Here is a 24,872-nt window from a genome sequence, read left to right as displayed (position 1 = left end):
TCGTACCTCATGGAACTACTCACAGTTAACATACCACAGTAACTGAAATTTGAACTGTTGCTGTTAAGGAACTGGTTTATTTAACTGTATCAGTGCCATGGAAATTTATGGACATGGGAGTTGTACAAACAGAGGACTGCCTATACATTACTTTTTTACATTAACCCAGAAAGGCTCAAAGAGATGACTGCTGAGTAATAAAACAGTCCATCTAAATTGACATCAAATAATTTATCTTAAGGTACCCAAAGGCAGTGTTAGTGCACACTGAGTACATATGTGTGATTTGGCAAAACCAACTTTAACATGTATCTTAGAATTACAGAACTTTAGAAATACAGAAAGGGTCACAATCGGACACCACAAATTATCCAGCATGTTTGTTATGAATTATTTCTCCTCCTTCGATTTCAATTTGCTCATATAGCCACTTTCGATCACAGCGGCATTCGGCACCACATTTGGTAGAACCGCAGGCAGGACAAGCATAGAAACAGCCTAAGCAGTCTTCATCGAGGCAGTCACAGAGGTCCATTCCACTGAAAATCAGGAGACCCTGGCTATCGTAGACCTTACTCTTTGCCGGGATCACCTGTCTGTAATACAAAACACAAGGCAAGTTATACACTTCATGCATATTTCATTTCTGAATATTTAGTTGACAATAGGGTAATAAAAAAAATGTAAGGGAGATAAAATGTTTCGGATTATAGATGAAACTTTGCCAAACTGATACCTGGGTTACCTGACTCAAAGTTACTCTACAATTAACAGTTAACAAACTGCTTGTGAGAAGAAGGCCCTCTCTTGTAAAGGGTTGAAACATATCCAAAGGAATGCAGGCGAAATGTGTCCAAAAATAATAATATAGCTGCTAAAACTATTTATCCCTTACCAAAAAGAAAAGACTAGGTAATAGTGGTGCATTTTATTAGCAACCAATCTCTTTATTGCTTTGTGAACACAGCTTTATTTTTATCACAGTATACCATCCAGCTGTTTTTTATACTGCAATTAATCTGTTTCTTGTTCTTTGACAGACTAGCAAATCTGGCCTCAAAGCACCTAATGACTCAATGGAAAACCTTCACAGATGGAATAATGGCCTGTATAAAAAATAATTCTGGATGATTACACTAACATTGCTTTGTCAATTTGTATTTTAGAAATGCTCAATTAAAAAAATCATATTCTAAACAATTTAGCTTTCTTGTTCGTTCTATTAACTACACCAAAATTGTTTCTATTTTGCTATGCTTAGAAGTTCAGTCATGTCTGTCTCTCTGTGACCCCATGGACTGCAGCCCGCCAGGCTCCTCGGTCAATGGGGATTCTCCAGCCAAGAATACTGGAGTGGGTTGCCATGCCCTCCTCCAGGGGATCTTCCCAACCCAGGGATTGAACCCAGGACTCCTGCATTGCAGACAGATTCTTTATCGTCTGAGCCACTAGGGAAGCATAAGTAATCCTTGCTTGAGGACATTCTATATACAAGGACTCTTTCTCTTAGAAAATGTGTCCTAAGTCATTCAGTCATGTCCCGCTCTTTTTCACCCCATGGACTACAGTCTGCCAGGCTCTGTCCACGGGATTCTCCACACAAGAATACTGGAGTGGGTTGCCATGCCCTCCTCCAGATCTCCCCAACTCAAACCCATGTCTCCTGTGGTTCCTGCACTGCAGGCAGATTCTTTACCACTGAACCACCGGGGAAGCCCATTTCTATTTTAGACATTAAAAAATAAAAAACAACCTTGCATTCTCACAAAATTTGTTTTAGTTGCCACATATAGAGCAGAGACATACAACTGATGTATTAATGCTTTTCAAATAATTATTTTAGTTACAAGAAGTATAGTGTGCTTAAATTATTTTAATTACTGTGCCAAAAAGATTATATAAATGCACTTCATTGAGACTTTCTTAGAAACAAAAAAATTTTTAGAGTGGAAGGGAACACCTTAATTTTCTATGAGACCCTTGGGGGTTCTTACTAATTCCAGATTATCGAATTTAAACTATCTAACCAGAAAACTCAAAACTTGTAAGAGAAAGATAGGAAAACAATGCAGATGTGAGGCAAGCTAACATATGACTTAAACAACACATAGTGTACCTGTCTGAACCAGCTGTTGCATTTTTGGTAAGCCTTCTTTTTTCTCTTTTACCAGTTTCTGGAGCAAATTCAGTTTGCTTTCCTGGATTTGCAAATTGTAATGACCTCAAAGCTTTAGCAGTTCTTCCCTGAATAAAAGTTAACAAATTATTAACTCAAATCTTAATATCAAACCATACACAGATATTTCACTTAACATTAATCCAGATTATTTCTTAGCCGGGAAGACAGTCTGGAATTTGTAAAAAAGAAAGAAAAAAGTTTTAGTGCCCAAATGTAACAAAATTTATACTGGGTCCTGGAGCTATGCCTTTGAGGGGATAACAAAGGAAAAGCACTACATATAATTTAAAATTTTAATTATCTTTTAATGTGGTTTATTAATATAATAGAAAGGAGAAAATTGAGAAAAATATGCCAGCAGCAAGAATTATAAATTGCTTATAAATAGAAAATTTGACAAGTCCTCCTTTGACATACCAGTCCTTGTTCTACACCAGAAAGCTTTATGAAATCTTAAACTGTTCTGATAATGGTTAAATAATCTAAATGTAGGCATGTGAATAAGGAAGAGAGTTATAAGATATTTAATACTTGCAATGTAAAAATGTATGCTTTTTGACAGTAGGGAGTCCTAAAATTAGCCTTGACCATAACAAGAATTCAGAGCTAGACGCAAAGGAAATTCACAAACATCTTAAAAACCCAGATAAGAATGGGATAGTGCCAAAGTCAAAAGAAAGGCTGAAATAAGAAACAATTATTTCAAGTCACAAAGTTCCTTTTAGAGCAGCAGTTTTCAAGTCTTTCATAAAAAAGGGAATTCATTCTGCTGTATTTCAAACTCTTGCTGGCAGGCATAACCCACTGAGTTACTTCTGTATCAGAAAAAGAGCTAAGATTGTTAAGCTCTGGCAATGCCAGAATGTCTGAGCACTAGGAGTTGCCGCTTGAAAGTCTAGGGAATATTATATTATTCTTTCCCCAAGCCAACTCTCTTTACCATACAATCTGGGTTTCCACAAATATTTAGAAAACATCATCTATTTTCACCTCCCCAACTTTACATTCACTGCATTCAAGTCCATCCCTTGATATTCTAGTGGAATTGGTCCCACTATCAGTTCTGGATACCAAAATGCTAGGCTGCTGCTCCAGTCCCAGAGTTGGCCCTCGCGTCTTTGGATTCAACCAACCACAGATTGTAATAGTGCTGTACTGACTGAAAGAAGTCCACATATAAGTGGACCTGCACAGTTCAAACCTGTGTTGTTTAAGGGCCAACTGTAATAAAGTGATATAAATGATTTCTTTATAATTAAATAAAACCCTACATTGTAGAAGTAGCAGAGAAAAAATCGACTCTACATACGTCTGAGTCAGGTTTTCTTTTCTGCCGGTCTTCAGAATCAACATCCACACTTCCATTGATTATCTGTGTACATTTTGGACAAAGCTTCCAACCAGGTACAAGCTGTCTTCCAAATTTTGCACTCAGAAAAGTGGCATCATCTAAATCAATTACATGTAAATTTTTTTTGGCTAGTTTTTTGTGTATGTTAAATGGGTCACAACATGACTTCTGCAAATCCTCAAATCTGTCGATGTAAACTTTTGCATGATGGAAGCAGATTGTATTGTTCCCAGAAAGTGTCATTCCAGTTCTCAACTGAAGTAGAAGCATGTCATTTGATGACAATTCTTGCAAAGTCTTGAAACCTGTATGACGAGTATAATAGGTTTTATGGCACTCATTTGTGGTTCGAAGCTGGACTCCAACTGAACATGGATCCATCATGCTTGATTATAGTAAATTTCCTTTCTGATTTTCACCTAGAGATCACTCTCTAGCAGATCACCCTAGAGAAAAACATTAAAGACAGTCAGATTTGTGCTGCAAAAATTTTATCTGAGAAGCTGAAAAAGCATTTGAGAAAATGCAAGGCCTGCATAATAAAAAGAAAACTCTTAGCAAGCAAGGAATAGAAAGACATTTACCAAAAGCCTACAAAAACATAAGAAAGCAATCATGGCAAGTGTGACTATAGTAAATATGTCAATTCTACAGGAATTTATCTATAAATTCAGTATGATTCTAAACCAAATTTCACCAGGTATTCCACAAATCCCCCACCACCCAGAATTTAGGAAGCTGGTCTATGGAAGTGTAAAGGTTCAAGAAAGCCAAGATAATCTTGAAGGAAATCAAAATAAGAAATTTATTTACTATAAAGCTATTATCATTAGAACAATGTGTGGGATCTCTCAGGTATCACTGTTAGGGTAGAATTATTTACTATTAGATAAAATACAGGATGCTCAGTTAAATTTGAATTTTAGATAATGCATAAACAATTTAAATTATATCACAAATATTGCTAAAAAGTCATTTGTTGCTTCTCTGAAGTTAAAATTTAACTGGGTTTCCTCCTATGTTTTATTTGCTAAACTTGGCAGCCTCATTTACCGTGCCTTCCCTCTCCCCATCTTCTAGTACGTAGAGATCTTTCTTTGGTGCCAGTTCCACATTATCTCCCACCTCTTCTGTGCTGTTAAAAGAAAGCTGAACTACCACCGATGAACAAATTACAGGACCTCCTCAGGTAAAAATTAAAGTGCCCCGTCTGAAAGAAGACAAGACCAGTTGCAGTACAAAAAGTATTTTTCACACTGCTTAAAGCTCAATGGCATACTGGAACCATTCACTTGAGTGAAACTGTCATGATAAAAGTGTACACACCTGAATCAAAGCAGTTTTACATTCAAACACTGCTTTAAAAAATGAAAAAGAAAAAGTTTAGCTCAAGAAGCACAAAATTTCAGGCATTGATTTCAGTGGCTGCTGCCTGCTTTCTAACACCTACCCCCTCTGGTTACTCCTCCCCTGTAGTAACTCCCAATGTTCTCCCTTCTCTTCCCCTCCCTTAGGCTAAGATTCTAATATGAGTTCTCAGAATTTGTTTCCAAGCAACTGTTTCTTCTGCTCACTTAGGCCTGTGCTCTGGCAATGTCACCCACAATTAGTATTTTTTTTTTCCTTCAAGTGGTAGTCTAGTAGCCTCATGTTGTTCTCTTCACTTGCTGCTGCTACTGCTAAGTCACTTCAGCCGTGTCCAACTCTGTGCGACCCCACAGATGGCAGCCCACCAGGCTCCCCCGTCCCTGGGATTCTCCATGCAAGAACACTGGAGTGGGCTGCCATTTCCTTCTCCAATGCATGAAAGTGAAAAGTGAAAGTGAAGTCACTCAGTCGTGTCCAACTCTTTGCAACCCCAAGGACTGCAGCCCACCAGGCTCCTCCGCCCATGGGATTTTCCAGGCAAGAGTACTGGAGTGGGGCGCCACTGCCTTCTCCTCACTTGCAGCATGGTGCTATGTTTGCCAAGGCTTCCCAAGTGACACGAGTGGTAAAGAACCTGCCCACCAATACAGTAGACATAAGAGAAATGGGTTCCATCCCTGGGTTGGGACGATCCCCTGGCAGAGTGCATGGCAACCCACTCCAGTATTCTTGCCTGGAGAATACCGTGGACAGAGGAGCCCGTCGGGCTAGCACCCATAGGGTGGCAAAGAGTCAGACACGACTGAAGTGAATGAGCACAACACAGCACAATGTCTTCCTTAAATACATTACTATTTATTGTCCATGAACTAGTACTAGCATCAGCAGGGAACTTATGAGAAAAGAGAGATCTCAGTGGGCTCAGTGAATTAGAATCTCATTCAAAAAATAAATCCCCAGATGATACATAAGCACATTACAGTTTGAGATGCACTACTATAGATAATTCAATTAACAGAACATTCACCAAGCATCTTCTATATTTACAGAATACACCAAAAAAGAGTAAGAAACACATACAGACATGCACTTGCCTTCTAGGAAGTCTGATACTTAAGGGAAGATTATTTGAGAGGGGGAGAGGGAGCTGTAAATTTCATGAACTAGATTTGGAGAAAAATACCTGGCTTCAGTGGAAAACTGCACTGTTGAAAGTACAACCTTCAGGTTGTCACATTCTGATTACATAAGAGCTCTGCATCTTTCGCTGCCTTTGAGCTATTTTACACCTGACAACTGTATGTAACTAACAGCAATGCAGAACAATTCTTGTCCATATTCTGGTAAATTCTGTTAGAGGTACAACTGACTCCCCTGGCCCACTGTGGAAGAAGACAGTTTTGCCTCTACTTGCTCATTTATTTCAATATTCCTGATCAATAAATGTGTCTGTTCTATCACTTGAACTGGTTATAACATTTTACCAATCCCCTTGTTAATAAGGAAAATAAAAACCAGGCACTACTGATTTTATACCAGTGTCACAGTCACAATTTTACTTCCTCCCTCTTTTTTTTTTAATGGAAAATACATTAAACATAGAAAAGTTTAATTTGCTCCAGCCAAGTCACTTAGACCAGCACAATATCTAGTATTTCTCACAGAAGGAAAAAAAAAACAAAAACCAGCTTCTTATGGGACTGGATGTAAACCATATACCAAATAAGCCCTAAACGTGTTCATTTAGACCTGATTACTTTAGATTGGTTTTCCACCCTCCCCTCCCTACCCCTCTTTCAGGAAAATTTCACTATGGTACAAGTGAGATTGGTTTTCCACCCTCCCCTCCCTACCCCTCTTTCAGGAAAATTTCACTATGGTACAAGTGAGATCGGTCTGTAAGTACTTTCAAACTACACTGAGTGATGTAGGATTATTAATTCCTGAATGTCAATGAGTATCCTAAGGCCTTCCTATATAAATGTTCCAATGAACTTTATTTGTACATTTTCCACTTCAAATAGAAAAATGCCTTTTAACAAGTTAAATTTTACCTGAGACCTGTACTACTGGTTCTTGAACAGGCCTGCCTAAAGAAACCCTCCTACTCTCTGTATGGCTTCTGTAAGACTCAAGAACATCCCACTGTTTACCTATGACCAGAACAAAGGACCTCCAAATCCCCATTGTCTCATTTATAAATTTGTGAGTAATTAGCTGAATTGCTTGCTGAAATAATCAACTGGAACAAAATTGGAAAAATATAGCTAACCATATTTTAAGTTTCTCTCCTTCCTCTAGGCCCCTGAACTTTGGTATAACCTCGGCCAGAGCCAGCAAGGAATCCCTCCAGAGAAAAAGCTGGCCTCAGGCTAAAACAATCTGGGATCTACAATCAGACCAAGCAGTTCTGTTCCAAGCACTGTTTACTCCTCCCTTGAGAAGCTGGTAAATCTTTTGGTCAGAGAATTCTTTCCACTGCAATAATCTCTTTTCCCCTCTGGCAATAATGCTTTCAATAAAGTCTCTCCCTACTAACTCCGGATTTTATTATTTGACCCTTTAGACCCTTTCTTTAAAAAGTTCTGCATTCTCAATTTTCTCTTTCTTTAGAACTGCCAATACTTTCTAAACAGAGTAACTAAACAGAGTATGTTTTGTGATTCTAAGATTAACTTTCAATATTTTTATAGCACTCCCAGAAGAGTGGAGAGAGAAAGAAGTAAATATAGATTTGTTAGACTTCATTCTTCTATACCTGAGGTAGTAAACACAAGTACTGGATATTTGCTCCTCATATGATGTGAACACTGACAGCTCAGGGAATACGCCTTTTTAAAAAACTGAGGTATTGACACATTATATTAGTTTCAGATGAAACAATGCAGTATTTGTACATATTGCAAAATGATCCACACAGTAAGTTTAGTTAATATCTGTCACCACAGTTAGAAATTTCTCTCTCTTTGATGAGAACTTTTAAAGTCTACTCCCTCAGCAGCTTTTAAATATGCAGTACAGAATTACTAGTTAGTCATCCAGCTGGACGTCACCCCACTACTTATTTACAGCTGGAGTCTGGACGCTCTGACCCCCTTTTCACCCACTTTGCCCACCCTGACTCTTCGCAATGGCCATTTCCAATCTGTTCTTTTAATCTACCAGTTTGGTTTTTAAACTTAAATTATCTTTGCTAGATTCCTTGAAGTAAGTTTTAAGCATTTTCTCTTGCTATCCATTACCCAACTCTAAGGTAGGTAGGGTAGGTGCACTGAAGAAGTGGCCTCAAACAAGGCCACAATGCTAGCAGGTTTTCCTAATCCCGTGAGCTCTAGGACCCGATCACAGGCCTCCTACGGGGGTTAAAGCAGCACCATCACAATCATCACTACCACTAACACAGCAGAGGGACACGGGAAATAATTAGGGAACTCACTGTTTTCTTCCCCGAACTATAGGGGAGATATGACAATACGTTCCAATGGGCCAAGTTCCCTAATACAGCCTGTGCTTTGTTACCACTCTTGAAGTTAGTAGGAAAAAAATCACATTAAGAGGAACTTTAACCAAACAAAAAACTTAAATGTATTTTTAGGTCAACTTTTAAGAATCTTTCCCTTTCATGAAAAATGTCTTTTTTCAGTATAGGGACAATTTATAAGGCATTTTCCCATTTATCTTTTATTTAATAAAATAATAATAATAATTCCATTCACCCCTCCTATGCAAATCAGCAGTTTCAGGCCTGGGTGCGTGCACACCGGAGAGTGCACACACACGTCATGCCTCTTGCAACTGTCAACTTTTTGTGCCCATTATCCTCAAATACTACCTATAGGACATGTGAATGGGTACCAAGAGAAGGGTTAAATGGCTAAGTGAAATAGTCTTAAATCTCAAGACCCAGGCACCATAAAGTAAACTTCAGACAATAACACAGTCCACAGTATCCAGTCAAAGATGACAGTGTAGAAGACCCTGAACTTATCTCTTCACATGAACATGCTGAATTTGTACCTACATACAGATCAATTCCTGCTGAAGAAATACTGAGGGCTGCAGAGCAAGTGATAGAGGGATCACACAGGATGGGTAAAAGAGACAGAGACATGGTGTCGACGGGAAACCCATCCCCCACAACGGTCTTCAGCAGGGAGAAATATCATTGAGGAGCCTGTACACAGACTTGCCCATCCTGGGACAGAGCAAAAAAGCAGCTGTTTCAAGGGCACCTACACTATCATGAAGGGAATCCATTTACTAACCCTAAAGAGCCTGCCAAATGATCAGAGAACTTCTGAAACTGTAGCTGCAGTCTAAGGTACCAGGGAGACATGCGGGTTTGATCCCTGGGTCAGGAAGATCCCCTGGAAGAGGGCATGGCAACCCACTCCAGTGTTTTTGCGTGCAGTATCCTATGGACAGAGGAGCCTGGCGGGCTATAGTCCACAGGGTTGCACAGAGTCCGACACGACTGAAGTGACTTAGCACGCATGCTTGGGAATTTATATATATATATATGTGCACACACACGTTATTATTATATGTCAATATATATGAACCTATGGTAACCACAAACCTACAACAGATACACAAAAACCAGAAAGAAATCCAAAAGTAACACTGAAAAAATAAATCATCAAACCACTAGAGGAGAGACCAAGAGAAGAACTACAAAAACAACCAGAAACAATCAACAGAACGGCAATAGGTACATGGAAAAGGTCAGTTTTCATTCCAATCCCTAAAAAAGGCAATGCCAAAGAATGTTCAAACTGTCGCACAATTGTACTCATCTCACACGCTAGCAAAGTAATGCTCAAAATTCTACAAGCCAGGATTCAACAATACATGAACCCTGAACTTCCAGATTTCAAGCTGGTTTTAGAAAAGGCAGAGGAACCAGAGATCAAATTGCCAACATCTGCTGTATCATCGAAAAAGCAAGAGAGTTCCCGAAAAACATCTATTTCTGCTTTACTGACTATGCCAAAGCCTCTGACTGTGTGGATCACAATAAACCGTGGAAAATTCTTTAAGAGATGGGAATACCAGAGCACATGACCTGCCTCCTCAGAAATCTGTATGCAGGTCAGGAAGCAACAGTTAGAACTGGACACGGAATAACAGACTGGTTCCAAATAGAAAAAGGAGTATGTCAAGGCTGTATATTGCTACACTGCTTATTTAACTTATATGCACAGTACATCATGAGAAACGCTGGGCTAGAGGAAGCACAAGCTGGAATCAAGACTGCTGAGAGAAATAGCAATAACCTCAGATATGCAGATGACACCACCCTTACGGCAGAAAGTGAAGAAGAACTGAAGAGCCTCTTGATGAAAGTGAAAGAAAAGAGTGAAAAATTTGGCTTAAGGCTCAACATTCAGAAAACGAAGATCATGGCATCTGGTCCCATCACTTCATGGCAAACAGATGGGAAAACTGTGAGAGACTTTATTTTCTTGGGCTCCAAAATCACTGCAGATGGAACCTGCAGCCATGAAATTAAAAGATGCTTCCTCCTTGGAAGGACAGTTATGACCAACCTAGAAAGCATATTAAGAAGTAGAGACATTACTTTGTCAACAAAGGTCCGTCTAGTCAAGGCTATGGTTTTTCCAGTAGTCATGTATGGATGTGAGAGTTGGACTACAAATAAAGCTGAGCCCCGAAGAATCGATGCTTTTGAAGTGTGGTGTTGGAGAAGATTCTTGAGATTCCCTTGGACTGCAAAGAGATACAACCAGTCCATCCTAAAGGAGATCAGTCCTGAGTGTTCATTGGAAGAACTGATGCTGAAGCTGCAACTCCAAAACTTTGGCCACCTAATTCAAAGAACTGACTCATGTGAAAAGACCTTGATGCTGGGAAAGACTGAAGGAGGGAGGAGAAGGGGATGACAGAGGATGAGATGGTTGGATGGCATCACTGACTCAATAGACATGAGTATGGTAAACTCTGGGAGTTGGTGATGGACAGGGAGGCCTGCTATGCTGCAGTTCATGGGGTCACAAAGCGCTGGACTCGAATGAGTGACTGAACTAACTGCACTGAACACACATACCTATCAATAATCACTTTAAATGTAAGGAGATGAAATGAACCACATAGGGGTGGGGTGACTGGATTAAAACAATAAGTCCCATCTATATATATATTGCACAATAATGTTCCCCTGGTGGCTCAGGTGGTAAAGATTCTGCCTATAATGTGAGAGACCCAGGTTCAACCCATGGGTCTGGAAGATCCCCTGAAGGAAATGGCAACCCACTCCAGGATTCTTGTCTGGGAAATCCCACGGACAAAGGAGCCTGGCAGACTACAGTCCAAGGGGTCGCAAAAAGTTGGAGACGACTAACACTTTATTGCAAGAACGACTAAGACTTTGATATACTGCACAGTGCTCGTATTGGGAACAACTCAGCAAACCTTTCAGGTCTCTAAACTCCATTTGTGATTTGTATCTATTCCTAGGGTCCTTAAAGGTCAAAGAGAACAGAATACTTCGAATTCAACAACTGAGGGATGGTTTACAGACCAAGACGAATGAGTAAAGCTCTCTTTATTTTACCTGAATTCTGGATGTGGTCAAAACTGTCAAGCACTACTAACTACTCCTGGAGATGAACAATACTTTAACTTTTTAACAGTACTTCAGTTTTTTAAAACAGATTAATTAACAGTACTTAATACTACTTATAATACTATGGAGAAGGAAAGGGCAACCTACTCCAGTATTCTTGCCTGGGAAATCCCATGAACAGAGGAGCCTGGCAGGCTACAGTCCATGGGGTTGCGTAAGAGTCAGACAAGACTTAGGGACTGAACAACAACCACAATTAACTTAATACTCAATATAGATGTTGGGTAAGTGATTGTGACCTTGAATTGTAAGCTAATGTGTGGAAAACACTCACCTCTTCCTAGAAAACAAACGTCTGGACACTTAGCATGGCATTATTTGTTCAAACATCATACACTGCAGGTCAAACTACACTACCTGAAAATTTCTGTTACATTTTAAGTCTTCATATTGGGGCTTCCCTGGTGGCTCAGCTGGTAAAGAATCCTCCTGCAATGCAGGAGACCTGGGTTCCATCCCTGGGTTGGGAAGATCCCTGGAAGAAGGCGGACATGATTGCACGACTCTCACTTTCACTGTTCTCTATGCTCGGAAAGCCAGGCAATGCTAATTAATCCTTCAAGACTGTGCCCATATTCATCTTTCTGGCATGCCTTACCCAAATTCTATTGTTACAGATCCTTTTTCCTCTGTTTGAAACTTTGCCTCTATTACTTCTCAGCTGTTGGAAGACAGGAGCTATATGGTGTTATTTTCTATATCACTTAAGTAAAAAGAAGAAGGAAGTTCAGGGACTTCCCTTTTTATAGCACTCATCACTGGCTTTCTTCTTTCCTGTTAGTTTTTTCCATTACATACTAAGCTCCATGAGGGCCAGGAATCATCTGGGTCCTGTTACAGCTGTAGCTTCTTTCGAATGAATCCATGTTCCTCAAACTGCCAGAATCTCACACGGAGAAGGCTGAATCGCCCCCAAATCAGTATAACCAGATGCTCAGGATCCTGCAACTATCCCAATTTCAATCCTGTGGTCACAAGCACAGTGATGGCATTCCTCCCACACACCCTTCCCTAGGGGCTTCTTCTCATTGGAGCAGTAGTTTAAAGTCCTTAACACTTTCTTTGTTGAGTTAGTCACATCCAGACTCTTTTGAGACCCTGTGGACTGTAGCTCAACAGACTCCTCTGTCTGGAATTTTCCAGGCAAGACTACTGGAGTGGGTTGCCATTTTCTTCTCCAAGGGATCCTTCCAACCCAGAGACCAACCTGCATCTCCTGCATTGGCGGGCGGTTTCTACCACTGAGCCATCTGCCAAGCAACAGTTTCTTTAGCCTGATTAGAATCCCAACCTTCCTTCCTTCCAAAAACTGAGCCTGGGAATACCTACTCCACTATCACGCAACTTAAAAGTCTCATCTTTTATATTTTTCAATAAATGATTCCCCTCTGGGAAACTAAAACATTTTAGGAATGACAAAGTATGGGAAGTCTTGCTAAGAACAAGACTATAAAGGTAAAAGTATTGTTTTAAAAAGTGAAAGTCGCTTAGTCGTGTCAGACTCTCTGCGACCCCATTGAGTATAGAGCCCATAGAATTCTCCAAGCCAGAATATTGGAGTGGGTAGCCCTTCCCTTTTCCAGGGGATCTTCCCAACCAGGGATCCAACCGGGGTTTCCCGCACTGCTGGAGGATTCTTTACCAGCTGAGCCACAAGGGAAGCCGAAGAATACTGGAGAGGGTAGCCTATCCCTTCTCCAGGGGATCTTCCCGACCCAGGAATCGAACCGGGGTCTCCTGCATTGCATGCATAACTACCCTACTTTTCACCAGCTATTTGAGAATGTTGTAAGCCACCAGATCCAGCGTATGAGCCCCTATTTATGTTCATGCTACCGGGATGGAGAAAAGAATACTATTCGACCTCCAGCCTCAACCAAACAGCTAGGACTAGGAAGGTTCTGATTTAAAAAATAAAACCCAAAGAGCAGTGGATGGGGTTCTAAGCCACAAAAGCTCTCCTCTAAATAAGACAAACCTTAAGTCAAAATTAGGACGGCTCCAGGTCTCCCCAAGAGAGGCGACAACCCGCGGAGTAGACAGGAACCGTGCTTGACTTCGACACAAGGGGCCGCAGATCGACCGGAGGGAGAGGGGGTCGCTGGAGGGCCGCAGGCCGCGGAAGGCCCCAAGAACGCAGCTGAAAATTCCCCTCACGTGTCCAACGTGCTCCCCCTCCTCTGCTTTGGGACCCTCCCTCAGCCGGCCCGAGCCCCGCTCCCACCCAGGAACGCGTCTCCACGCCCCAGACCCTCCCCTCTATCCCCTGTTTACCTTTAGCTCGAGCTCTCCACCGACCCAGTGCGCACCATAACCGCCGCCTCTGAGAATGTCCTGGGTACGCGCTTTTCAACACTTCCTGGAGTTTACCACCGAGAGAACGGCGAGGGAGGCTAGAGAGGCTCAGCGCTACCATAAAGAGAGGCCCTGAAGAAGTCTAGAGGGGAACAGAGCTTGGCGGCCTCCGGGGCGGAAAGGGCGGGGCGGCATGAATTGGCGAATGATTCAAGGTGAGGCAATAGTTGCTTCAGATGCTGACGGAATTTTTTTTTTTTTCCTTTGACATTAGGGAATTGTGCCTAGGGTCAACTTTACCAAGATGCAAGTTCCGCTAACTTGAGTTGTGTTCGCGAGTTTCTACGTCTGTGCGTGACGCAGAATCTTTGCACCTCAAGCCTCCTAATCCCTGAAGAAGTGAATGAATTCAAAACACCTTAAGAAGGCCCTCTGTATGAGGTCTCCCATTTTATGATTTACTTAATTCAAGCGAAATATATTCCAAAATGCATCCCCTTTGTTATAAACTATAAGAATGTGTGTGCTCACTGGCTCAGTCGTGTCCGACTCTTTGTGACTCGGTGAACTGTAACCTGCTGGCCCCTCTGTCCATGGGATTCTTCAGGCGAGGATACTGGAGTGGGTTCCCATTTCTCCTCCAGGGGCTTTTCCTGAACGAAGGATCGAACCCTTATTCCTTCTGTCTCTTTACCACTAGCGCCACCTGGGAATCCCATTATAAACTATGAGAATAGCTGTTTATTACTTCGAGTGAAATAGGAGGCCTCCCAGGCGGCGCTAATGGTAAAGAACCCGCCTACTAATGCAGGAGACATAAAAGACGTGGGTTCGATCCCTGAGTTAGGAAGATCGCCTGGAAAAGGCATGGCAATCCGCTCGAGTGTTCTTGCCTGGAGAATCCCATCGACAGAGGAGTCTGGTGGGGTACGGTCCGTTGGGTCGGAAAGGGTTGGACAGGACTGAAGGGATGAAGCATGCACGCTTCGTGTAGGAACCAGGAAGACACTTGCAAATTTTCTGAGGAGAACAAAAAGTGTTGTCTTTCTTGTATCCTTATTGTCTGTACCAATTAGGAGCTCATTAATTTTTAAAGCCTGGCTTGGAGAATTTTGAGCATTACTTTGCTAGCGTGTGAGATGAGTGCAATTATGAGGTAGTTTGAACATTTCTTTGGCATTGCCTTCCTTTGGGATTGGAATGAAAACTGACCTTTTCCAGTCCTGTGGCCACTGCTGAGTTTTCCAAATTTGCTGGCATATTGAATGCAGCACTTTCACAGCATCATCTTTCAGGATTTGAAATAGCTCAACTGAAATTCCATCACCTCCACTAGCTTTGTTCGTAGTGATGCTTTCTAAGGCCCACTTGACTTCACATTCCAGGATGTCTGGCTCTAGGTGAGTGATCACAGCATTGTGGTTATCTAGGTCATGATGATCTTTTTTGTAAAGTTCTTCTGTGTATTCTTGCCATCTCTTCTTCATATCTTCTGCTTCTGTTAGGTCCATACCATTTCTGTTCTTTATTGAGCCCATCTTTGCATGAAATGTTCCCTTGGTATTTCTAATTTTCTTGAAGAGATCTCTAGTCTTTCCCATTCTATTGTTTTCCTCTATTTCTTGGCATTGATCACTGAAGACTGATGCTGAAACTGAAACTCCAATACTTTGGCCACCTGATGGGAAGAACTGACTCACTGGAAGAGACAATGATGCTGGAAAAGATTGAAGGCGGGAGGAGAAGGAGACGACAGAGAATGAGATGGTTGGATGGCATCACCAACTCGATGGACATGAGTTTGAGTAAGCTCGAGTGTTGGTGATGGACAGGGAAGCCTGGCGTGCTGCAGCCCATGTGGTTTCAGAGAGTTGAGCTACTGAACTGAAGTGAATTTTTAAAGCAGATTTATTCACCTGGAATTTTTGAGGGCCCTCCATCTCTTAGCTAAGGGGCTAAGCCTTCAAATATTTTCAGGTAGGGGTAGGAGGACCCCCGTCCCACCCTGCCCTGCCTCACTAACTAGCCTATAAGGCAAACGTGGAGAAAAAGAGAGAAAGCAAGGCAGTCAGGCAGAGAAAGATTTATTATAGGAAGAAAGAAGAAAGAGACTGGCCTTAGAGAAAAACCAGTGCCCTCTTTTTAAAGCCAATGCTTCTTATACCCTATTGATGGGAAATTGTGCCCCAGAGGGAGGGGGCCTCAGTTTATCTTTAGTCAGCCGCTGGGGTCTTGTGGTCATGTAGTTGAAGGAGTCTCACTGTTGGGGTCGTCAGGTAGTCTTGAGAAACTGGTACCAGCAGGGAAAAACAGGATATTGCCATACGGGAGAAACAGAATGCCCACCAGGGCAATGTGGCCACTATGACTTTATTCCTTGTTTGTCAGGTCACCACAATGGGCCATATTTTAACTATTCGCTATGAGCCCCTTGTGAACCCTAACACAGCTGAGTGAAAAACTGGGTCAGGGAAATAAGAGCCACCAAAGCCAAAATGTTCTTGATTGTTGTTCTAGTTGCTAAGTCTTGTCCCACTCTTTGGTGACCCCATGGACTCTAGCCCACCAGGCTCCTCTGTCCATGGGATTATCCCAGCAAGAATACTGGAGTGGGTTGCCATTTCCTTCTCCAGGAGATTTTCTGGATCCAGGGATGAAACCCTTAGCTCCTGCCACATGTCCTGTATTACAGGCAGATTTTTTTTTTTTTACTACTCAGCCACCAAGGAACACCTACTGTCGGTTGTTTTCTGCAGTGAATCTATTGTTCTTCCTAACACCTCCTTAGTTTTCTGAATTTGAGCTTCAAGCCAACTTTTTCACTCTCCTCTTTCATTTTCATCAAGAGGCTTTTTAGTTCCTCTTCACTTTCTGCCATAAGGGTGGTGTCATCTACATATCTGAGGTTATTGATATTTCTCCTGGCAATCTTGATTCCAGCTTGTGCTTCTTCCAGCCCAGCGTTTCTCATGATGTACTCTGCATATAAGTTAAATAAGCAGGTGACAATATACAGCCTTGACGTACTCCTTTTCCTATTTGGAACCAGTCTGTTGTTCCATGTCCAGTTCTAACTGTGGCTTCCTGACCTGCATACAAGTTTCTCAAGAGGCAGATCAGGTGGTCTGGTATTCCCATCTCTTTCAGACTTTTCCACAGTTTATTGTGATCCACACAGTCAAAGGCTTTGGCATAGTCAATAAAGCAGAAGTCAATGTTTTTCTGGAACTGTCTTGCTTTTTCGATGATCCAGCGGATGTTGGCAATTTGATCTCTGGTTCCTCTGCCTTTTCTAAAACCAGCTTGAACATCTGGAAGTTCATAGTTCATGTATTGATGAAGCCTGGGTGTTCATTGGAGGCACTGATGCTGAATCTGAAACTCCAATACTTTGGCCACCTCATGTGAAGAGTTGACTCATTTGAAAAGACCCTGATGCTGGGAGGGATTGGGGGCAGGAGGAGAAGGGGACGACAGAGGATGAGATGGCTAGATGGCATCACCGACTCAGTGGACATGAGTTTGAGTAAGCTCCGGGAGTTGGTGATGGACAGGGAGGCCTAGCGTGCTACAATTCATGGGGCTGCAAAGAGTTGGACATGACTGAGCAACTGAACTGAACTGAACTGAACACCTCCTTACTGCTTTGAAGCTAAGCAGGATTTTGCCACTCCCTGATTTACACCAATCTTGGAAACTAAGAATGGGAGAAAGGCAAGAACAATGGGTAACCTCCTCAACTGTGTCTGTAGGTCAGTAGTTCTTTTAGTAGTTACTTTGCTAAGTAACTTAGCACTTTGCTAAGTTATAATGAGAAAAAAAGGATGAAATTTTATTCCTGTTCTCAAAGAGCTCATACACTAATGAGACAGAAGGATAAATAGCTAAAACCACAACTGTAGAAACAAAAGGATATCAAGAGGATAAAATGAGAGGTTCTAAAGCAAGAGTATTCTGGAAGGAGATTAAAGCCTGAATTAAGTATCCAGCAAAAAGCAAGGGGAAAGATTTGGGATAAATTGACACGCTTAGACTATGGTGCAGGCAAGTGGAAGGGCGGCGTCAGCTGAGTTATGAGTTATACAGTGTTCATGTGTTTGCCACATCAGCCTTTGCCACTGATGATATGCTTATGAGGGCTGGGGTTAAGGTCACAGCAGGGAGGCCCACAGGTGGAAAGTCCTTTGGGGTAATGGCACACACCTGCTCTGTTTGTTGTTTAGTTGCTTAGTCATGTCTGACTCTTTGCAACCCTATGGACTGTAGCATGCCAGGTTCCTCTCTCTGTCCATGGGATTTCCCAGGCAAAAATACTGCTGTGGGTTGTTATTTCTTTCTGCAGGGGGCTTCTTGACCCAGGGATCAAACCCGCGTCTGCTGCATTGGCAGGCAGATCTTTACTACTGAGCGACCAGGGAAGCCCAGTAGCAGTGGATGCTGTGACTAAACATGACATAAGATCATGAATGTAAAATTCATAGCAGTGTGCACCATGGTAAAAAACTGCCACTCTAATGACACTTTCATTAATGGAAATAGAACCTAAGTTGGTTCATTTTGCTAATTACTATCAATTCTGAAAAGAACTAGTGGGAAGAAACTAAGCTGCTAGATTATCTGTGCATATGGTTTGCCATGTGCTTTGCATTCTCTAGGCTTCAGGTTCATAGTGGATCACATCCAGGTAACTCTGGGGTTAACCCACTTCCACCATGTGTGCTCTGTTGGATAGATAAAGGGAAACATGCTTGGTCACAACCAGAGCTTACTAATTAGCCTGAGGAGCAGACATGTGTTTTATTTGCATTTCTTGGATAGCACATGTATGAGACCATACTAAGTATTGCCTGTGGATGACTGATTTAGGGGTGACATAGCTGTCATCCTAGAGATGGCATAATTATTCATATCTTTGTTTTTCCATTCCTATTTGACTGTAAGTGATGCTCTGTTCCATATTTTTTATTTATTTTAACTTTGGTATGCCTTATAGTTTACTAACTTACTATGTATATTTAACACAATTCTGTCTATGTTTCACAAAGTACATGCTTACTCATATTCTATATATAAAACATTCTAGGAGTTTTGCTTTTATCTTTTAAAATGCTAGTGTACTTAACACTTCTGACTAACACTTTTTCTAACTTTCATCCATCTTTCAGACAACTGCAAGGAATTCAGTATAGCTGGGGGTAGGAAGCTGGCGAGGTAAGTAGAGGAAAGATAATACCATTTTTAAGCTACATTAGAGATAACTAGTGGCACCCCACTCCAGTACTTCTGCCTGGAAAATCCCATGGACAGAGGAGCCTGGTGGCTGCAGTCCATGGGGTCACTAAGAGTCAGACACGACTGAGCGACTTCACTTTCACTCTTTACTTTCATGCATTGGAGAAGGAAATGGCAACCCACTCCAGTGTTCTTGCCTGGAGAATCCCAGGGACAGGGGAGCCTGGTGGGCTGCTGTCTCTGGGGTCACACAGAGTCGGACACGACTGGAGGGACTTAGCAGCAGCAGCAGCAGCAGCAGAGATAACTAGATTTTATACTGGAGAAAACTAAAACTGTAAGGACTGTGAAGAATAGGGAAGAGGTATTGTCCTGGGTGGGGCTTCCTTGGTGACTCAGACAGTAAGGAATCTGCCTCCAGTGGAGACCTGGGTTCAGTCCCTGGGTTGGGAAGATTCCCTATAGAAGGAAATTGCTATCCACTCCAGTTTTCTTGCCTAAAGAATTCCATGGACAGAGGAGGGCTACAGTCCATGGGGTCACAAAGAATCAGGCACAACTGAATAACTAATACGTTCACTTCTTCACTTCACCATCCTGGGTGGGAGGTTCAGGTGGGATCTCTTGCCCTAATACAGGTGATTAATAGTAAGGACATTGTTTAACTAAGGCAATGGCTCTGTGGAGTGAGAGGTGATTCCTTTGCCTTCAAGACATTTAGTAATGTCTGGAGACATTTTTGGTTATTCCAACTAGAGGGTGCTATTGATAATCTAGTGGGATGAGGACATGGAAACTGATAAACACCCTACAGTGCACAAGAAAACCCATCACAGCAAAGAATCTGGCTCAAAATTGCAGTGTTGCCAAGATTGAGAAACCTTGAACTAAGGGAATTAAGAAAGTGTAGAAAGGATAGAAGTTAAGCAAGCAGATTTGGTTGGGTTTTGTAACAGATATGTATGTATATGTGAGGAGGAAGGTAGTATGCAAAAAGAACCACACATTAGGGAAAACATGAAGCATTAATATGAAATGGGTCCCAAATTTGGGGTGAGATGACCTAGCACCCCAAAAGAGATTATGGAATATGAACAAGGATGGATTCTTAGTCATTATTTTCCTCCTCCTCCTCTTTTCCTTTTGTAAGCTTTCATATTGAATTTTGACATGTCAGACAGGAATACACAAGTCATAGCTTGATGAATTTTTATATCTGAACAACCACTACCCAGGTCAGGAAATTCCACTATCTCAGAAGATTTTTTAAGCCCCCACCCCTAGTTGTTGTCATATGTTGCCAAAGGAAATGAGCATTCCAAAACTTTTACCACAGACTAGTTTTACCTGTTTTTGGAATTGTACTGAATGTATGCTTTTGTGTCTGTCTTCCATGATACAACATTATATCCATCTCTATTGTTGTAGCAGTAGTTGTTTGTCATTGTTGAATCATATTTCTGTTACATGAAGGTGAGAAACTTTTATTTTATCCATTTCATGGTGGATGTGCATTGGATTGATCTTATCTGTGGCTTTTACAAATGATGCTGCCGTGCACTTTCTGTCTTTTGTTATGCACATATTCTGCACTTTGCATGAACATGTGTAGTGGACATATAGTGAAAAGTGGAATTGTTGGATCATAGGCAGTGTGTATGTTCAGTCTGAGTGGATACTGCCCAAGAGTTTTAAAAGGTTGTTGCTGAACCACACAAAGACTCTGGGATTCTTGGCCTCCGGAGGAGAAGAATTCAATCTGGGGCCAGAGACGAGGCTTGATAACTCAGAGCTTTTGTGTAATAAAGTTTTATTAAAGTATAAAGGAGATAGAGAAAGCTTCTGAGATAGGCATCAGAAGGGGGCAGAAAGAGTACCCCCTTGCTAGTATTAGCAATGGAGTTATATACTCTCCAATGAATCCAAAGAATGTCTGGACGTTGTAAAGACCTCACCAGACCTTCTCCCATAATTTACATTTTAAGATAACAGGATTAGCCAGAAAATTTAATCCAGAGACTGTCCTCAGGCAAGATACATTCTTGTTATATAATCCATGTAAAGGCCAGACCTACTCCCATAGTTTACATTTTAAGATAACAGGATTAGCCAGAAGGTTTAATCCAGAGGCTGTTCTCAGGCAGGATACATTATTGTTAAATGATCCTAAGGAATGTAGAGGGAAAAAAGTTTGTCCTTTCTTCCTCCTTGAGAATTCCAGACCCCTCTCTCCTTGGGGACCCCTAGACTTCTTATCAACCTGCCTAGGAAATGACTCTCTCAGTTTCCAAAGTGGTTGCATCAATTTATACTCCTTTCAGCTCCATATTACACTCATAAACATGTTCCTATCACTTGGGATTATCAGTTGTTATTGTGGTTTTTCATTTTAGTTATTCTGGAAGCTGCATAAGTACTTTTTTTTTAATACTAAGTTGGTGCTTCCCTGATGGCTCAGTGGGTAAAGAATCCACCTGAAATGCAGAGGATGTGGGTTCAATCCCTGGATCAGGAGATCCCCTGAAGGAGGAAATGGCAATCCATTCCAGTATTCTTGCCTGGAAAATCCCATGGACAGAGGAACATGGCAGGCTATAGTCCATGGGGTCGAAAAGAGTCAGACACGACTGAGCACAAGCACTGGTGTGGGGGTGGGGGACACTAAGTTGTTTCAGTGTACCAGTTGGGTACGTCAAAACAACTCTCGATGGACCCTAGAATTAGATGCCTGGTTTAAATCCTAGATCAGCCACTTATTAGTGGGATAACCTATGGAAGTCACTATAGTAACTTAAGCTTCAACTTCTCATCTGTAAAATAGGGATAATAATATCTGCCTTATATGGTTGTGGGAAATAAATAAATAAATATATATATATAACTTCCCTCATGGCTCAGACGGTAAAGTGTCTGCCTACAATGTGGGACACCTGGGTTCAATCCCTGGGTGGGGAAGATCTGGAGAAGGGAATGGCAACCCAATCCAGTATTCTTGCTGGTCAGGAGGGGCGGCCATGAGGAGATACCCCTCATCCAAGATAAGGAGCAGCGGCTGCTCTTTGCTGGAGCAGCCATGAAGAGATACCCCACGTCCAAGGTAAGAGAAACCCAAGTAAGACGGTAGGTGTTGCGAGAGGGCATCAGAGGGCAGACACACTGAAACCATAATCACAGAAAACTAGTCAATCTAATCACACGGACCACAGCCTTGTCTAACTCAATGAAACTAAGCCATGCCGTGTGGGGCCACCCAAGACGGGCAGGTCATGGTGGAGAAGTTTGACAGAATGTGGTCCACTGGAGAAAGGAATGGCAAACCACTTCAGTATTCTTGCCTTGAGAACTCCATGAACAGTATGAAAAGGCAAAATGATAGGATACTGAAAGGGGAACTCCCTGGGTCAGTAGGTGCCCAATATGCTACTGGAGATCAGTGGAGAAATAACTCCATAAAGAATGAAGGGATGGAGCCAAAGTAAAAACAATACCCAGTTGTGGATGTGACTGGTGATAGAAGCAAGGTCGGATGCTATAAAGAGCAATATTGCATAGGAACCTGGAATGTCAGGTCCATGAATCAAGGCAAATTGGAAGTGGTCAAACAAGATGGCAAGAGTGAACGTCAGCATTCTAGGAATCAGGGAACTAAAATGGACTGGAATGGGTGAATTTAACTCAGATGACCATTATATCTACTACTGTGGGCAGGAATCCCTTAGAAGAAATGAAGTAGCCATCATGGTCAACAAAAGAGTCCAAAATGCAGTACTTGGATGCAATCTCAAAAATGACACAATGATCTCTGTTTGTCTCCAAGGCAAACCATTCAATATCACGGTAATCCAAGCCTATGCCCCAACCTGTAATGCTGAAGAAGCTGAAGTTGAACAGTTCTGTGAAGACCTACAAGACCTTTTAGAACTAACACCCAAAAAAGATGTCCTTTTCATTATAGGGGACTGGAATGCAAAAGTAGGAAGTCAAGAAACACCTGGAGTAACAGGCAAATTTGGCCTTGGAGTATGGAATAAAGCAGGGCAAAGGCTAATAGACTTTTGCCAAGAGAACGCACTGGTCATAGCAAACACCCTCTTCCAACAACACAAGAGAAGACTCTGCACATGGACATCACCACCGGACGTTAACACCAAAATCAGATTGATTATATTCTTTGCAGCCAAAGGTGGAGAAGCTCTATACAGTCAGCAAAAACAAGACCAGGAGCTGACTGTGGCTCAGATCATGAACTCCTTATTGCCAAATTCATACTTAAATTGAAGAAAATGGGGAAAACCACTAGACCATTCAGGTATGACCTAAATCAAATTCCTTATGATTATACAGTGGAAGTGAGAAATAGATTTAAGGGACTAGATCTGATAGATAGAGTGCCTGATGAACTATGGACGGAGGTTCGTGACACTGTACAGGAGACAGGGACCAAGACCATCCCCATGGAAAAGAAATGCAAAAAAGCAAAATGACTGTCTGAGGAGGGCTTCAAATAGCTGTGAAAAGAAGAGAAGCGAAAAGCAAAGGAGAAAAGGAAAGATATAAGCATCTGAATGCAGAGTTCCAAAGAATAGCAAAGAGAGATAAGAAAGCCTTCCTCAGCGATTAATGCTGGCTTAAAGCTCAACATTCAGAAAACTAAGATTATGGCATTCGGTCCCATCACTTCAATGCAAATCGATGAGGAAACAGTGGAAACAGTGTCAGACTTTATTTTTTTGGGCTCCAAAATCACTGCAGATTGTGATTGCAGCCAGGAAACTTAAAGACTCTTACTCCTTGGAAGGAAAGTTATGACCAACGTACATAGCATATTGAAAAGCAGAGATATTACTTTGCCAACAAAGGTCTGTCTAGTCAAGGCTATGGTTTTTCCAATAGTCATGTATGGATGTGAGAGTTGGACTGTGAAGAAAGCTGAGTGCCGAAGAATTGATGCTTTTGAACTGTGGTGTTGGAGAAGACTCTTGAGAGTCCCTTGGACTGCAAGGAGATCCAACCAGTCCATCCTAAAGGAGATCAGTCCTGGGTGTTCATTGGAAGGACTGATGCTGAAGCAGAAACTCCAATTCTTTGGCCACCTCATGCGAAGAGTTGACTCATTGGAAAAGACTCTGATGCTGGGAGGGATTGGGTGCAGGAGTAGAAGGGGATGACAGAGGATGAGATGGTTGGATGGCATCACCGACTCGATGGACGTGAATTTGAGTGAACTCCGGGAGTTGTTGATGAACAGGGAGGCCTGGTGTGCTTCAATTCATGGGGTCGCAAAGAGTTGGACATGACTTAGCGACTGAACTGAAGCCATAAAGATATGGCTTAACCATAAAGATATGGTTAAGCATCTTGACCTTTAAACTGATTGATTAAAAGTGACTTTTTTTTTAAGGACAGGAGCCAACCAAAAACGTACAGATGAATACTGGTAAAGATATAGAACTGCTGCAATCCCTGCCTTTTTGAGGACTCTTTACCCCCTCTCAGTGTCTGTGCTGAGAGCTTTGTTCAGTTCAGTTCTGTCGCTCAGTCGTGTACGACTCTTTGCAACCCTATGAATCGCAGCACACCAAGCCTCCCTGTCCATCACCAACTCCCTGAGTTCACCCAAACTCGTGTCCTTTGAGAGCTTTGTACTTAATTTCTATTTAATAAATACTATTCCATTGTTTCCATGAGTGTTTGCTTGTTCATCATGAGAAAGCTGGGCTGGATGAAGCACAAGCCAGAGAATCAAGATTCCTGGGAGAAATATCAATAAGTTCAGATATGCAGATGACACCACCCTTATG

The 24,872-nt window shown here is 41.9% G+C and overlaps 1 protein-coding gene across 3 annotated transcripts; it reads right to left on the bottom strand.

Annotated features, from left to right (window-relative positions):
• Positions 1-57: 57 nt before the first annotated feature.
• ARL14EP (ADP ribosylation factor like GTPase 14 effector protein) lies at positions 58-13,915 on the bottom strand. 3 transcript variants are annotated; one of them, XM_005216280.5, is made up of 4 exons: positions 13,819-13,915; positions 3,489-3,976; positions 2,117-2,244; positions 58-596 (listed from the first exon to the last, which is right to left on the bottom strand). In XM_005216280.5, the coding sequence occupies exons 2-4, from the start codon at positions 3,912-3,914 to the stop codon at positions 368-370; spliced, it is 783 nt and encodes a 260-aa protein (XP_005216337.1). In that variant the 5' UTR covers positions 3,915-3,976; positions 13,819-13,915; the 3' UTR covers positions 58-367.
• Positions 13,916-24,872: the final 10,957 nt, after the last annotated feature.

Source organism: Bos taurus, chromosome 15, assembly GCF_002263795.3.
Source record: "Bos taurus isolate L1 Dominette 01449 registration number 42190680 breed Hereford chromosome 15, ARS-UCD2.0, whole genome shotgun sequence".
In the NCBI taxonomy this organism is placed as follows: domain Eukaryota; kingdom Metazoa; phylum Chordata; class Mammalia; order Artiodactyla; family Bovidae; genus Bos; species Bos taurus.
Note: the sequence above shows the minus strand (reverse complement) of the source record. Positions and strands in the feature narration are given on the sequence as shown.